Source organism: Sebastes umbrosus, chromosome 9 (assembly GCF_015220745.1).
Source record: "Sebastes umbrosus isolate fSebUmb1 chromosome 9, fSebUmb1.pri, whole genome shotgun sequence".
NCBI classification, from domain to species: domain Eukaryota; kingdom Metazoa; phylum Chordata; class Actinopteri; order Perciformes; family Sebastidae; genus Sebastes; species Sebastes umbrosus.
The window spans coordinates 26,116,599-26,133,700 of record NC_051277.1 but is presented as its reverse complement, the minus strand read 5'-3'; the positions used below and the strand labels follow the sequence as shown (position 1 = coordinate 26,133,700).

At 40.1% G+C, this 17,102-nt stretch overlaps 1 protein-coding gene across 10 annotated transcripts in view; it reads right to left on the bottom strand.

The window, feature by feature from the left end:
* mtus1a (microtubule associated tumor suppressor 1a) overlaps nucleotides 1-17,102 on the bottom strand; it is a 38,049-nt gene that overhangs the window by 6,700 nt on the left and 14,247 nt on the right. For 9 of the 10 annotated variants that reach the window (XM_037780669.1, XM_037780673.1, XM_037780675.1 and 6 more), the window contains 6 exons: nucleotides 16,477-16,707; nucleotides 15,581-15,616; nucleotides 14,957-15,049; nucleotides 14,333-14,449; nucleotides 7,479-7,696; nucleotides 712-778 (listed from right to left, as the gene is read on the bottom strand). In XM_037780669.1, the coding sequence (XP_037636597.1) occupies nucleotides 712-778; nucleotides 7,479-7,696; nucleotides 14,333-14,449; nucleotides 14,957-15,049; nucleotides 15,581-15,616; nucleotides 16,477-16,707 (762 nt within the window). The remainder of the gene's footprint in view (nucleotides 1-711; nucleotides 779-7,478; nucleotides 7,697-14,332; nucleotides 14,450-14,956; nucleotides 15,050-15,580; nucleotides 15,617-16,476; nucleotides 16,708-17,102) is intronic. The other variant, XM_037780677.1, reaches the window with a different exon arrangement.

Sequence of the window (17,102 nt, the reverse complement as noted above, 5' to 3'; positions counted from 1 at the left end):
GTGGCATTCCACCACTGGGAGCCCCTCCTGTGTGGGGTCAGAGGTCAGACTGCCACTGCCTGGGGAATGGGCTGACACCACTGCTCTCAGCAACACTTAAACACACATGCCTTGACAAATAGGCACGTGTGGACAAAGCAATTAACAAGTGGAGGAAGAGCCACAGGGGGTATCTGTGTGGTGTAGTAAGACCTCCCCCGCGTACAGAGATGATAATATTTCAGTCATGAAACAGTTTTGTCACACCAGTTTCATCAAATAAGAAACATTAACCCATCACAGCACTGAACTGTCTTATTAATATTAAATAAAATAAAGATTACATTGAACTGCATGAATGTCAGTCCAGAGAAATTAGTGCAATAGAATAGAATAATGCCTAACATGCGCTATAAACATCTAAATTAAAGCACCAATGACTCAGATCAACAACTGTATTAGATCCCAGCAACAAAATAAGTGAACCAAGTAAACAACTAAATACTCATGATGGAAAAAACAATAGCAAACAATAGAAAAACCATATTGTCATCCTCATTATCCATACAAACGTGACGCAGAATGCCTCCCGGCTTGTCATCTAAACTGAACAATCAAAAAGGACAAAAGTACATCAGGAAGGGGAACTAAAAGCAGACCCTGTACCAGAAGTGTTTACTTTGGTGATAACAAATTTAAACAAAGCGGTTGTGTGAGGGTGACCCAACTTACCCAGCTCTCCTCGAAGGCTGACCAGCTCCTGGGACAGATCCCTGCACCGCTTTGTGGCTTCATCACGCTGCATAGAAGAAAAACAATGTAAACAGTCATGCATACGCTCATGTCAATGCACTTTTTGAGCTTAAATCATCACAATTAAGATCACAAATGATTATGAATCTTATTCACTATTGGAAGGAAGGCTCTGTCAGGGCAACACCCTGACGCATAACCATCTAATGAATACAGTTTTACCTTCCAGGATATTGTATTTGACAGCCAAATGCAAATACAGCAACAACACCACAGCAGCAAGGAAGGGAGATTAAGGAAGAATAAGACATTCAACTCGTGTTTTCAGTCTTAGCACATGCCTTCTGTCAGTCTTCACTTCTCCCTTTCTGACTCACTTTTGCAGTAAAGAGGCAGCTGTGCTGTGCTGTAGCTGCAGTGCTCCAGACTTCAAACTGACGCATCCAAATCCCAAAACTGTTTATCTCTCGTTTAATACCTTTCTCTGACTATACTGATTCACATAAACAGCCCGACACACTAAACAGTACATCACACAGCCTGCATAATTCAATTATGAACCTGACACATAATAGCCAAGTAAGACAAGCCGAATATCACATCACTGATCAGTTTACAAAAGCAAATGTAGTCCACCCTGTCCTGCTGTAGCCCACCCTGTCCTGCTGTAGCCCAGATCTGCATCTATTCCTCACTGCAGAGTAGAACAATGTAGAAGCCAGTTACCCTCTCTGCAGTGCCGGGAGCACTAAGGCACGCTCTGCTGCCAGAACAGCCCATGATCCAGCCTCAGCCTGAGACTTGGTAGCTGGAGTCTTCCCCCCCCCCAGCTATGATGACCCAGTACTCCAGGACAAACAGTGGTCCAGGTGGACGCACCACCTCCACACACCTCCTCCCAGACTGCTCTGACTACATCTGAGGCAGGACTGAAAAAGCCGCTCCACTGGCTGTGGTGAGTGACTGCAGAGTGCATTACCGTATTACACCTAAAAAAAGGGGGGCGGCTACAGTGTGCATAAGAACAGCCTCCTCACCAGCGAGGTGAGGTCACTTTAAGACAGCGCTAAAAGCAGCCGGAGTGGAGCAAACAGATAAATTGTGCAGAGCTGCTTGACATCAGGCTGATGGAGCAGGAGTTGGTGCTGTGCAGTGACCTTCCCAGGGGATACATGGAGAGGCTTCATTACCACCATCCCCCACCACTCATCCAAACCTACATTATATCATCCCCTCACCCCTCTGCATCACTACCTTACACTCTGCCGCAAGGCTTCAGGGGTACAATCTATACAAGATGATAACATGCTGAGACGGATCACATTTCCAGCTTCTGTGTGAGCACAAGTCTTTACAGCCAATGTATAGAATTATAGAAAATGATGTCACTTGTTGACTAATCACCTTGGTAATCATTCCGCAGACTGCATTAGAACAGCACATCTTAAAAGGGATAGTTTGGGTGTTTTGAAGTGGGGTTATTACAGTAAATGACAGTTGGCACACCCCCAGTTTGGAGAAACAGACATGAGTTACTGCACGGAAGCAAAGCAATGTACTGCTGTGGGTGGAGCCGGCAGCAAAATGTATTTTAGCCACCCAAGTGTACCCTATATTTAAAAGATTTTCGCCGCTTTACCTTGCTGTGAGACAGCAATACAGTCTATGTTTCCGATAGGGGACCGAAGACGTGATCTATGCTCTCGCCAAAGCAGCCGACTGTACGACTGCCTCGATCGGTTAGTTTGTATGTGTTATTGTGTGACTTTGGTTAGTTCGGATTCACCAAAGTCACACAATAGCACAAACAAACTACCCGATCGAGGCAGTGATATACCAGTAACCCACGTGTTCTGCGAGGTAAAATTACAGGTTTTTGCAATGGAGTCTGGTGGTTTTGGTGAGAGCATAGATGGATACAATGGCTTCAGTTCCCTGTTGGAAAGGGCTGTCTCACGGTAATAAAGAGGTGAAAATATTCTAAATATAGCGTACACACATTCCTTTAGGTGTCTAAAATACGTTTTGCTGCCGGCCCCGTCCACAGCAGTACATTGCTTCGATCCTGTGTGGTAACTCCTGTCTGATCTCCAAACTGGGGGCGTGCCGACCGTCACCTACTGTAGGTAATACACCGACTATGGATAAGTATCTCATACAACCCCACTTCAAAAAACACCCAAACTATCCCTTTAACCATCTTACCAGCTCAGTTGCTAAAGTCTATGCAACTCTAAGGGACATCTAGCTGGGTGCAAAGAGTAGACATGTCCCCAGTGTATATCAATATGATACCATGTCAGGTGTAGAATAACACTCTATGGCAGACTAAGATCAATGACTAATTGCCTCAGATCAAGTTTCAAGTTACAAGAAATATAGTGAATATCAGAAAGCAAGTGAAGTAAAGCGAGATTGTAAATAATTTTTCTGGTTACGTGGGAATGTGCCTGCATTCCTACATTGAAATGCAACGTGTTTCACAGCATTTGCTCTTTGAGAGAAGGTATGTGAAACCAGGTCCAGTGCTTACACACTTCATCCAAACAGATGATAAGAAACAGTGCTCAGCCCTTGCTTAGTGTTTGGCTGCTGTTCATAACCATATCAAGTCAACAGCTGGGACATTCTCACACTACGCTGGTAAGGAGCTGCGTCCTATTCTTGGTCTGATGAGTGGCCACAAGATTCCATTGCATACTACATGCACACAGACTCGTCCATTAACACAGAAATCTGTTATTGCGTATTGAATTAATGTTTTGATATTAAATGCAAGTTATGTGTTTTAGGTATTGTAGTGTCCACTGGAATCATTGGCTCCAGTGGCGGGGGTGAAAAAAAGCAGAGCATGCTGTAGTTAAAGTTGAGACAGCTGCTTTTCTATGAGAGGAAAAAACATGTTGTGTATTTAATATTTGTTGACGTAATCAGTTTCACAACCCTGCCACCCAAACACAGTGATATGAGTCAAACAACAGTGACTGGAAATCACACACTGTGCCATAAATACCAGCTGTCCGTCACATTGCATGTGTCAGCATCTGATACATGTAAACACATTTTCTCTTGTTTTGTATGAATCATAAATCCATCCGTCAATACTCTCCACACTATTCTTAAAAAATAAGTTATTACTGGTTTTCTAATGTCTGGAATGTGAGCTCAAGTTACAACAGGCAAAAATGTTGATGGCTCATTGTTGACGGTAAGAAGGCTCCTAAAAATCTGAGGAGCAAATGTCAAAATAACTTCGACACTTGACTGCATAATCAGAATACCTATATTTTTTCTGGGTATGCACCGCTCTGACTTTTTAAGTCCCGATACTGAAACTATACCTGGGCTTTGGGTATCGACCGATACCAGTGTTTAATTAATAAGCTGCATGTCTCACTATGTGGCAGTGACTGGGATCATTCTGTTATGTGTAAGGCAGCATCAGGCTTCATTTAAACATTGCTTTTCTAACTTTGTAAAACAAAATGTTCTGCTATTATTGTCACTTTCACACTATCACTGGGAAGTTTCTTGCGTCTTTGTAATGCATCTGACAAAGTAAACTGCGTCCTTTCTATGTGATTGGTTTAAACTCGTCAAACTCATCAGCATGATGCATCTGGAGGTGCTCGATTAAGTGGGTTGTGTTATATTTTGCAGTGCTACTGCCACCCCTCGAAACATTGGCTTTGCAGATATTGCAAGTAGTTGTAAAACTTGTTGGTGTAGCAAGCGTGAAATACCCAATATCGCCATGTGCACGTGTAATCAGACATATACAGACATAGAATTAAATAGATCGGCCCCATTGTCACAGATACCCGAGCAAGCTATGTGCGTTAGTATCGGCGCAATATCAGTATTGGTGCATCTCTGCCTGTTGCACCTTTTTTCGCAGCAGAAATTAAGTAACAACAGTGCTCATTGAGGCTAAAATTGGAGTGATATGAACTCTGTCACAACTGCAACTATCCAGAGCGCTGCCACAAGGGATCTGTCTGGTGTCAAACTCTGGAGTTGAGCAGGAGTAAATGGAGTTGCTGTAATCTAGGCCAAAGGAAATAAATGTGACTTTCTGTATTACGGTTGGTTTACTTTACTGAAATAGTTCTCAGCTGCAGAGTGCTCAAGTGCACAACCACGTTCACACATTTGTTAAATTTTCATAAACAAACACTCTCAAGATACTCTGGTTTTTCCTTTCCTCCTGAGTCCCTGTGGCACTTGGTTATATTACATAGCATAGTGCTTGCAAACAACAGCTTGTTTAAAGAACTTTGGAACACACTTCACGGCAGCAACAAGTATATGATCCCTCACCCACAAACACTGCTAATGTGTGTGTGATAGACTCTGCTAAGCTGGAAGCGCCACAGCTGCATCAGGGTTTGAAATAGGGTAACTATTGTAGCTTTTTTCCTCTGCATCCCCCTGGTGCCCAGCAAGTCTACTGTATCTGCAGTACAGGGATGCTAAACTGAATAAAGATTTATGTGCTCAAGCAGGTTATTTTTACAGCCTCACACATGTGCATTTAATGGATTTGGCCTCAACTCCCCGTGCTGATGTGTCAGAGGGGTAGCAACAATGTCAGATAAGGTCCAGTGGATTGCAAAGGAGTGATGGCCAAGTTCCCAGCGGCCTCTAGAGGAAGGTCCTGGCAGACCTGATGTGTGCCCTTTGTACCACCAAATCAGGCCTCATCTGACAAGGACATAAAGCTTATCAACAAACACAAAGTAAGACAGGAAAAAATACATGATTTTATATATTGTATATTGATAATAGCAGCAGGGTTAGCAGGGGAAATTAACTGAACTGGTGATATTACTGGATACAAATTAACCTTGGTTTATCAAGTGTTTCTACAATTACTGCTGATAAACTATCTCAGTGTGTTGATTGAATGCTGCTGAGGTTTGACAATTGTCAAAGCAACAGCATTGTTAACCAGGGGATAATGGAGAGTGGAAGACGAGATCAAATCTCACATATATCATAAATCCCATCTGGACCTCAGGCTACCCATCATTGATTTTAATTAACAGCACTGAACCACTAGATTCAGTATTTGTTATACACATGTAACAGTGTTTTGTGACTCCTCACTTAAATCTATCTGAATTCAAAAACAAGATAAAATTTAATTTTCTTGAATAAAATCTAATATATAAAGAAGAAGACAATGTTACTTGATAGAGACATCAACACTAGCACACTAAATACTATATTTATGAGCCACTAAAAATCATCTTGTGTCTTAAATCAATTTATAGTTGGACGGTACGTTCCAGTCAACGCATATGGTGTGAAAGGATTTGACAAGGACACTTCTAAAGTTAACCAGAGGGTCTGAAATAGCTTGTGTCATTTTATGTACGCAAACAGAGTATCTGATTTTTTACTCCAGGTTTACAGGAAAACATAGATATAAATCTTGACTAACTGCATTTGGCCAATTTAATTGTATAATTCACTCATTAGACTGTAGAGCTTCTGATTAAATATATTTATCAGAATCCAAGCACCAAATCATAATTTTGCTTTGACAACAACTAAATGAGGGAGTGTGATGGTTGGGGTCGGGTGGAGGTTAGTTGATAGGATAAGCCTGTTTGCACTGCACTGTGGGAAGATTAATCCCTCGGGGCATCCAGTTCCTGGAAGCCAATCACATGGCACCACTATTAAAACAGATCCAAAACAAACATTCATATTTTAAAGGCATGCCTGCCTGCCTGCCTGAATAACCTCTGAATCTACAAAAGGTACAACTGAAAGACTCATGGTGAGCTTTTTGATAGAAGTTCAGCTCTTCTGATAAAATCTTCATAAAAACATGCTGAAATGAAGATTAATTTCTAAACGGAGCAGGATTTTTCTTTGATCCAGGACTGCTTCAGTTGTTCAGTGATGACAACAACAGGGCTGTTTTGTGTTGTCTTTGTGTGCAGTCGCTCATATCCTTACCCTTACAATCGCCCCCCCATGCTGTTGCTGTAAATAGAAATGGCATTTAGTTTGCCTCGTGTCAACACAGGATTTGCAGGAGTTGCAACACTTGTAATTATGTCAGACTTTGTGTACACTAAACCACAAACTGTACATTTTGAGATTAAGAGGGGATATTTAGAAGAATCTGAGATCAAGACGATCATTCTTTCATTCTGGACATTTTGGGTCTGTTGGCATTTCTGTGTTTTTAATCCATTTGTTAAAGCTAAAACTAAGTACTTGTCTACTGTTTAATCTCAGCTTTCTGTAAAACTATGTAAAAAAAGATTTCTGCTTTCTGAATAGTCTTATGGGCATGGTTTCCACTAGTTGGACAGATATTGTGATTCCTCATAATAACGGTCTGACATATATTGTGATACCTTCTTTATAATAGGCAACATTGTGTGATAACATGGTAATGTGAGCCACGCACTGATTTCAGCCGTATTACAGTAGCAATCCAATACCACAAACTGAACTGGGCCGATTATCTCCAGAAGTATCATGATTACTGACGGCAAATGCATATTTTTGTTATATGTAACAGGTCTGTGTTATCGAAAGACCTCTCTCTACATTTCTGTCAATAAAAGGTCAGTGGAGCTTAAAGCTGCAGTAATTGTACAATACACTTCATTATTTCTTCTCTTTATATGCATTAGATAATTTGCTAGGAAAAAGAACTTAAATATAAGTATAAATATAAAACTTAAAAAATTAACTTCCTGTCATAAATGAAACATTCATACCTCAGCCAAAGTGTGCTGCAAGACGATGGCGGCGGCCTCAAATCTGCAGTTACTAGCTGCCAGGAGCCCCCTGAGCTGCTTGATGTTCTGGTCCTTTCTTCCATCCCTGGCAACGCTCTCTGGTACCACATCCGGAGGTCCACTACGCTGGTTCGGTTGGGAAGCTTGCTGCTGAGGGTGCTGCTGGCGGGAGCCGGCCTTGGGTTTGTTCTTGTCCACTGCGAAAGAACATGTGTTGAGTGTTGTGACAACGTTGATCATCATCATACCCCCCTCCATAAGCGTTACAGCTCGTCTGACAGCAGCACCACCCCACCCACCCTATACAACTCCTGTCAGGGTCACAGACGCAGCGAGCTCCAGTGTCAGAGCCCTGGGTATTTCTGCAGTCCAGATTCCCAGTGCTGCTCCTCCGACAGCCCGGACATAAAACGGATCCTCTGAATGCAATTAGTTTTCCATATCCTGATTCAATCTAATGCTGTGCAGACACTGGTCACCAAGGACAACCTATTTTAGCGAGGCCGTGCTACTGTAGCTTTGATTTACATCAGTTTTATAAATACATCACACCCATACAACAGCTATCGTCAATCCTACTAATGAAGAAGACGTTGTTTACTCTGCTACACTGAGACACCAGAGCAGAGGACACCAAACACACAAACTCGATACCAATACATGTGGTCAAGAGGGAGGAAAAGGACTTCTCATTGATATTGGACACCTGTGTGTATCTTTGAAAGCACAGTTTGTTTGTGTGGAGACTGTAGTGAGCATTATGTAACACAGCAGTGAGAATAGCCTGAATGCCAGTGAGTGGAATATACTGTTCCACCAGTGGCCTGTGGGGACACTCACTTAGCTCTGTCTGCTATTTCAAATGACAGCTGTTAGAGCCACGTAAGATGGATACGGAAAAACAAAAACAAATATTGACACAGTTACAATTGAATTTGGAACAGTAAAAACAATGACAAAATCTTTAAAAATGGCACTGTAGTTGAATCCACCCTAGGGTGCTCTGCTAATGCTGAGTAGGCACATCCCCTGCCCATGAAGTGTTTATAATCATGTCCTTTAAGAACCACAAAACCTGGAGCATATTCAAGTTAAATTTAGATGCACTAAGCAGGGTATCATTTTAAAGCATCCCAGAATAACACCAGTATGTAACTGTGGGATATGCTGAGCAAAATAATGCTGCATTTACTTGGATGTCTTTCATAATAAGACCTTGCCGTTTCTATTGGCAGTGAGGAGAAGGTTTTTAATCTAACAAGAGGAAATAACTTCAACTGATCCAGGAGCTGCAGAGCGGACAGCCCCGGCCAGATAGGGCCAACATAACACTCCAGAGAGAATAACACTCCAACAGAGGGAATACTGTTGTAATGGAGCAAAATGAAAAGCTTCTATGTGAGAACAGGATAATAAAAAAGCCAGATCCATTTCTTCTGAATAATTATATGCTGCGTTCATGCCACAGACTGGAGTTTACACAGCTCCGCATCCGGATGTGCAGTTCAGCTCAAAAAACTAGTTTCTCAGTGGCCTCTCTGTGTCTCATAGCTAAAGTAAACTGTTCAGCATATAAGACAGGCAACGCCTTCAAGACAAACAAAACACACACACCTTACTATATCATTTAAATGAATTTCAGAATGCTGTTGCCTCTAACGCTGTAATTGATGAACAGTTTTACATACATGTTCTGGAGCTTGTACTGTCTGTAGCACAAGGTTGTGCTTTTTCAGACGGAAATCAGTTTTTCTGGTCTTGAATGAACTGCATCCCCCATTTTAATCTACTGACTGCATCCTCCTAATTTACATAGAATTCTTTTTACACTATATATCTATATATATAGATATAGATATATCTATATATATATATATATATATATATATAGATATAGATATATCTATATATATATATATATATATATATATATATATATATATATATATATATATATATATAGATATATCTATATCTATATAGAGAAATATTTTTTCTTCTTTTATTTTTGCATCATGTACAGTACATTAGCACAGCATGACAAATGTCAAAATATCTGTCACAGATCCAAACAAACAGTTGAGCGGCGCTGCTCAGCTTTCAATCATTCTGATGATGCTGCAGTTCTATAAACCTAAAAGGTTTTCTTTAAATTAGGATGCCCTCTGCTGGCTGTGCAAAGAGCACAAAGGGACACCATCTGCATCACAGCCAACATGTACCACAAACATGACTGCATGCAGAATAAAGCCACCCTCAAAGACAAACTCAGGCTGTGGAGCTACTGCAGAGTGGCGACTCACATCATATTGTGGGAATATTACATTTGTCTATGTGATAATATGAAAAATAAGTAGTTGTTAGTAAGTAGCATGTGAATCGCTTATCCCTCTGTTATGTATTAGTATGCAATAGTCAATTTATTTTCTTTTGTGAAGCACTATGTTTCATTAAGAAAAGTGTTATATAAATAAATAGAGTTCTGTATTATTATTATTATCTCTTATCCCTCAGTAATGTAACAGTATGTAATAGTTTATTCATCTTTTCATAAATGTATTTTATTTTTTTAAATTATTTTTGAAGCAAAATGTAGTTACAGCTGTAGCCCTCATAGGACAATCAAAACAAATAGTGGGATAATTGCCATGTTCGTGATACCTCTTTTAACATATCCATATAAAGAGAACTGGCAGAAAAATCTTCCCATCTATGTTTATTTTCCCCCCAGCTATTATCTTGTGCTCTTTTCCAAGACCAGAAGTGGACATTATGCACATTTCTGCTGAATCTAAAAAAATCATGCACTCACCTTTTTAAATAATTCAAAATGGTCCTAAGAGATGGCCGGTTTAGAGATTCATATAGTGAATCTCTGAACCGGTGTATTTACAACAAAAGAGAATATATATTCACACATTAGCAAACTCTCGGATTTAGTATTATCCCTGGCTTTATCATCTCCGATTTTAACAGCGTTTTTAACTGTAATGCGGCTTTTGCTTTCCATAAACACACATATCTGCACTGTCATTAGAATTTGACTTTATATAAGCACATAGGCCGTCTCTCCCTTTGACTGCTGTTCCATGGCAACAGAGGACCTGCAGCTATTTTCATCAGTGTGTGTCTGAACAGAGTTGATGACACGTTGCCCTCATTTTTTACCACTTTATCTTAACATCAAATACTGAGTGATTTAGTGACTCTGAGGCATAGTGCTCCGCTGCTGTAAGAGATATCACACCATAGCACAAAGCATGATGGGTGATGAGACCCCTCACAATCAGGCACTTGTTATATAGTGCTTGGTTGACACAATACCAGACAATAATTGTCATTGTAGCATTCACTGGACACTTGTCTAAAATAAATAAATGACTGAGGCATGGGGGCCCTTTGTATATACTAAAACAATTATTTGTTTTTAAGTAAACTAATAATACTTTCTTAAGTTTAAAAGGTCTTATTGATAACATTTTTATGTAGAAAAATAAAAAAATAAAAATACCTCCACAGAGCTTTCAGAAAGGTGCTGAATAAAAGTGTGTTTTTTCCTGAAAAAAAAAAGATGATTGTGAATTAATTCTTGAAATTTTGACGGGTCCCAAAAGAATGTTTTGCTCATCTCTGTCGAAGATATCGGACGTTTTGTTCCCACTTCTAACAAGGCTTGTGAGCCAATGGTATAACGAGGTTGGTATCACATCGCATCTCTGTGTCGTCAGTTAGTGTGGAAAAAACGGATAAATGGCTGAGCTTGACGGTAAGTGTCTGGCAACAACTTGTTGTGAAGTAAAAAGCAATGGAATGGGGGAGGAGAATGCAACATCTAATGGCTGAATGTTATCAATAGCACCTTTAAATAAGATAAAATATATTAAGAAATACAGTTACTGTAATCCCGTTGAGTTATTAAAACCTTTGAGACTGCAAAAATAAATGACCATATTTGGTCATAACCTTTCAAAGCAGGAGAAGAATGCTTTAAATGTGGGAACCACAGGAAGCTACTGTGTTCCCACAGTTCAATCACAACAAGGTTCCCATGGTTCAACCTAGAGACCAATAACCAAAATAACCTCGGTATATCTCAGGGTGAAACAGGAGTACTGGGTGTCCCAGTGAATAGGAGAGCAAAACAAAGTGCAATTTGACGCACAGTCATTGAAAAATAATAAAAAGCCATCCTGAAATGTCAATATGACTTAAAGGACACAATTCTGATGTTTCATAAAAAACAATTATTCCTGAATTCAAGATTTGTATCTTACAATACTTCTGCTCAGGGTAACACATTTTAGTGACCAAGGTGGGTAAATGAAAGATGAACCTCCTGCTTTGCCAACTAGTAAACAGCCATACTAAAAATAGATTTTAGAAACGGCTAACTGCACAGGTCTGCGTGTGAGGCAAATACTGGTAGGCTTGACTTAAATATCATAGCACAAACAATGACGCCCAAAAACTATAACAATGCTGGCAGAAATATTTGATACTGAAATAGGTGACAGACCTGCTTGGAAAACCACAGTGTTCTTCCTGCATCCTGACAGCAGCTGAATGTTTCGGAGTAAACCCTTGGCTGTCAAACGCACGTGGATGTTCGACAGGGAAAGCTTCGGAGACCATAACATCTTTCAAAAATAAAACAAGACGGCCACAGTTTTTAGCCAACAATTACTTAAAAAAAAGAAAAATGTTTCCAAATGCTGAAGCTTGATGCTGGCTATGAACCACATGCCATGGTGTGCCTCAGTGTATCACACCTCAGGTGATAGCAGAACTGACAGGCAAAAAATAAATAAATCAATAAAAAACAGTAGTAAGAGCTACAACACTGAGACAGCCTTGAAAAAAGTGAAGGCACCCAGTTCAGCATGGCAGGTCTCCCAACTCAAAATTTAATTCTCAGCTGTGACGGCAGGGAGATAGAGAGAAGGTTAAAGGCTGGCCAGCGGTTTGTGGCACAGCCTGATAGATGTGATAGGGGCAGGGAAAAAAAAACCTAAAAATCCCTTAATCCTCTTGGTAAAGCCAGGCTTCAGCTATTCACCAAAACAAATGAATCTCTCAGAGCAAAGCAGCATCTCCAAGCTTAATGATGGCGGTGCTGTAGCAGAGCCAGGATGCTAGGAAGAGAGCAGAGGGGGTGGGGTGGGAGGAGCTAACAGCAGAACAGCAGCCAATGAGAAAATAATCCAGCAGCCCCCCACTCTTTCCCTATGTTACCAGCAGTGGGGATGGCAAGAGATGACAGACTCATGGCATGGTTTTGTCCGATGAGCTGAGCTGAAAACAGCTTGGCTGGCACTGCTCTCTGTGAAAATGTGTCCTCAGCTATGACTGCAAAACATATTTAATCCAAGACTCAAAACAACATGCTGACTAATTGAGTGTTATATAATGCAACATGTTTTTCGTCTAGTTTCTGTAAACGACAGGAAGACACATGAAGAGCCCAAAAAGATGCAAAGGGCAATAGTGTGATTATGTTTACAGGAAACAGTTGTTGCCACTGATGAACACAAAGGATAACACAACTTGAATGTTCTGGTTAAAATGAGCACAAGCCACATCTGATTTACTAAAGTACATTTCTCATAACACTGAGCAGCATTAAAATACATAGTTATATAGTTAATCAGTAGTTTCAGCTGAAAGTAGAAGCACTATGGATACAAGCCACAAGGGCGTACTACTTTTATAGTTTCCGATATACTAAAACCTCTAAACATTGTCCTCTTACTGTCCAGCCACTATATTTAGATGAGAGAACAGAGGAGGTGATAAAAATGTTGATCCTTATCTGGGTTGCTTTTAATTAATTATTACCGTGCACTCAGAGCACCAGAAAAGGGTTTTTGGATTTTTTTTTGCCCTCATTTTCACCTCACAGGATACATACAGGTTGCTCTACCTTATGGCTACATTCCAAATCGCATACTTTTTGTTTTTACTTTTAGTACATACTGCAGCTGCCCTTACAAAGTATGTACCGTTGCATGCGGTATGCATACAATTGGGACATACTACTTTGTCACTCATTGCGCCTTGAACTTTGACCCTCTTGCTCTAATATCCACTGCGCAGAGGATTGTGGGTCAGTATAGCCAGAAAAGCTTGCTCTAAAATGCGACTGGATGTAGTATGACCTCCTGGTATTTTTAGCATACTGCATTTGACATACTATGTATTGGGACATACTAAATCTATATATAATATATAAATAATATGGTAGTATGGGTATTGGAACGCAAAGTATTTGTTTGGACTGTATGCAGCCTGAAAGGATGACGGTAGACACCAAGGGCTTAAAAAAAAAAAAAAAGCACTTCCACCTTCTCAGCATGTAATCTTGGGTAAAAAAGGTTACAGTAGGCATCAATAATCGATGGTTCGATCGATGGTTAAGGTTAGGTCGTCAGGCAGTGACTCTCCCGAGAGTTTTTGTAAGTATTTGCAAGTTATCTTCTAGACACTACCGTATTTTTATTAAAAGTTAATATTCTTCCAATTAGATGCTAGACTTGAAAATCAATTAAAGATAAGGCCGCAGAGGACAGTGCTCTTTGTAGTTGATACAAATACAGCAGTATCATAATGTATCAGGTCTCTATCAAGAATACTAAACAGGATTAGCACATTTAAAATATAGAGGTTTAAACTGCATTTCTATTTTCCTTTTTTGTTGTCAAACTACACCATTATTACAGAAAGCAAAATAACCAATATCTTCTGAAACCAATCGCACACCCATGACAAGCCATCTAAATATTTAAAAAAAGGATAATACACATACATAAATCAAATAGAAACAATTTAACTCTTACCAGGTCCACTTGGAGATAGACGAACAAGTCTTGCAGAAGTGGTCCTTTTCAGAGGACTGACTGTAGAATTTGAAGCGCCTTTGCTGGAGGGAGCAGCAGATCTGCATGCTGTCAAAGCTGTTACAAGCAGAAGATCCAGGTGAGACAAGCGGCAGGAGTTAATCTGACCCATATTGGAGCACAAACTGGCAACTGACCACAACCACAGACAGCTTTATACTAGAGATAATTTGATCAAGCATACTGTTCTACTGAAAAGCAAAGATACAACTGATTTAATTCAATCAACATCTAAGAGTCCTCAGCAAATAACATTAGGGAGTCACAATAGCTTGAGTATTTTGGGATGGTTTAAAGTTCAACACAAGTCAGATTTAACAGGGCCATTTTCTTATCATAGTGTAAGAAGTTCAAGATGTAAAAATCAATGTGGTCTCACTCCCATTTACTCTACCAGCGGGAGTTCAGAAAGGGACTTAATGACTGATCAGAATTTAAGCTCAATATCTTCAAACTAAAATAAAAAAAAAAATGAGACATACTTGTACAGGAAAACAAGATAAAGGAAAAATCAAGTCTGAAATGTAAAAGCGTGTGTGTGTGTATATAGAGATGTGACCTCACATGGTTCAGTGTTTTTCCCAGGGGTTGTGATGAGTCTAGCTTTCAGCACAACACTTTTGAAAGGGGATGGTTTATGTGAAGCTCCTCCAGAAACTGTTGAACACCAACAAGAGAAGTGCTGGTTAAATGTTACATATCATGCTGTGAAATTTTGAAGGTCGCACATGTTTGTGTAAAAGCACTTGAAATTCACTGGGCATTTCAATACCTCTGCTTTCAATAAAGTACTGCTGTAATCACCGCTGACAGACCATAACAAGCATTTTAATAATGCGCTTAAATATAATCATCAAGGTAAAATACAACGAATCAGATTAACAAAGGGTAATGTTAATCTGACCATTGTGACAAAATTGACCATAGCACGAGGTAGCAATAGAATCAAATGTATAAACAATGACTGAATGAATATCATCCATGTAAAAAAAATATTTTAATATTTATTTAAAAGGATCCCCATTAACGGATGCCAATGGCACCAGCTAAACTTCCTGGGGTCCGAAATCCAGTACATCATATTCATAATATACATACGTATGTCCTCTGAGCTAAACTGATTAAAATATTCAGAAGCTCTTTCACCATGGATACTGCAATTATGATTCATCTTCCAGTCTCACTTACTTCTCCAAAGCTTTCTATCTTTTCCATTAAACGCAGCTAACAAAGGGATGATACAAAAACGATAGGATCCAATGAGCAGGCATGTCAAGAGGGTGAGATCACAGTTAGATGCTGCACTGCTCTGTGCTATTAAAGAGGAGCTGTTGAAAACATGAGCTGGAAATTCAGTCCAAGTGCAGCTACGAAGTCCTGTGTAACCAGCCATTGGGGTTTAATAACAAGAAAAATAGGGAAACTGCTCCTTTTCTGCACCTCAGACGACATCGGTTGTAGTGTATGTCTGCTCACTCTCCTCCAGGCAACGCTGTGTGTGAACTAGAGTGGAATAGAACCCGTTGCCTTGACAACCACACAAGAGGGGGGGTCCCCAGTTTGGAAAATAGGTCCTCTCAGCCAATCAGACCTGCATGCTGTTAAGGATGCTGGGTGGAAAAAAAGCCTGCTGTCTAACAGTGCTCCTTCTCTTCATACAATACACCAGTATGAAAATAAAATACCAATACAGTAGAACACATCAGAACCACTCGAAGCTCAGCAACAATACAAAATGATTTGCTGGCACTGGACTGGAATTCAGCTCATTCATACAGAATTTTTGATAGCTTTGAAAGATGGTCTACTTTCTTAAAATAAATGTTTTTTTAGTTGCCAAGCCCCTGTGTCTTGGCAGATGTGGAGCTATTAAATCAGAGAAAGATTTGCCACAGGGAGATTTACATCCAAGCCCAGCCCTGAAGTGGGTCACTATTTAGAACAGAGGCCCCTCCCCTCCATGTCCAGATGCGGCCTGATCCCAGAAAACACCTGCATTAAACTGATTTTATATGTTTATGTAATTGTCTGTGGGTACTGAACATCCTGTTTCTAAAAACAATGTAAATCCTTGTTAGGCTTACCTTGTGTACTATTCCCAGCACCTTCGCTCATGTGAGTACTGGCCTCAGTAAGGCTCCTGGATGGCCCCGGGGGCTTGCGTGGTAGTCTAGAAGTAGGAGTATGGGGAGGGCCCATAAGAGAGGGCCGAGTGGGAGTATGAGGAGGTCGGGATCCATTCAGCTGAGGCTTAATACTTGATGTTGAGGCGGTTCCAAGGGACAGCTCTCCTGTTGCCTGCACTCTCTGACTGCCTGGGATACAATAGAGTGCACATAAACATTGGAGGTCAGCAGCATGAACCTATTTATTAAGGACAAATACACATACTGAGCTTACCAGTGTATCAATCATGAGTAAAAACGTAGGCAAATAAAATATCTACAGAGCTCCTAGACTCCCAAATCAGGCTTAACAAACCAGACAATGTTTTCTTATAACAGGTAATGAGTCCTGTTCATGGGATATTTTAGAGACATTTGTCCATAACCAAAACTAGTTTAAAAAAAAAAAAAAAAAAAAAAAAAAAGCACATTTAAAAGCTTGGAAAACAATGTAAAAATTTATTTATGAAAAGCTTTAAATGATCCCCGACAGCTTACCTATTTCTTGATACATTTAATAAAGAAACTGTACAAAACGTACCTGC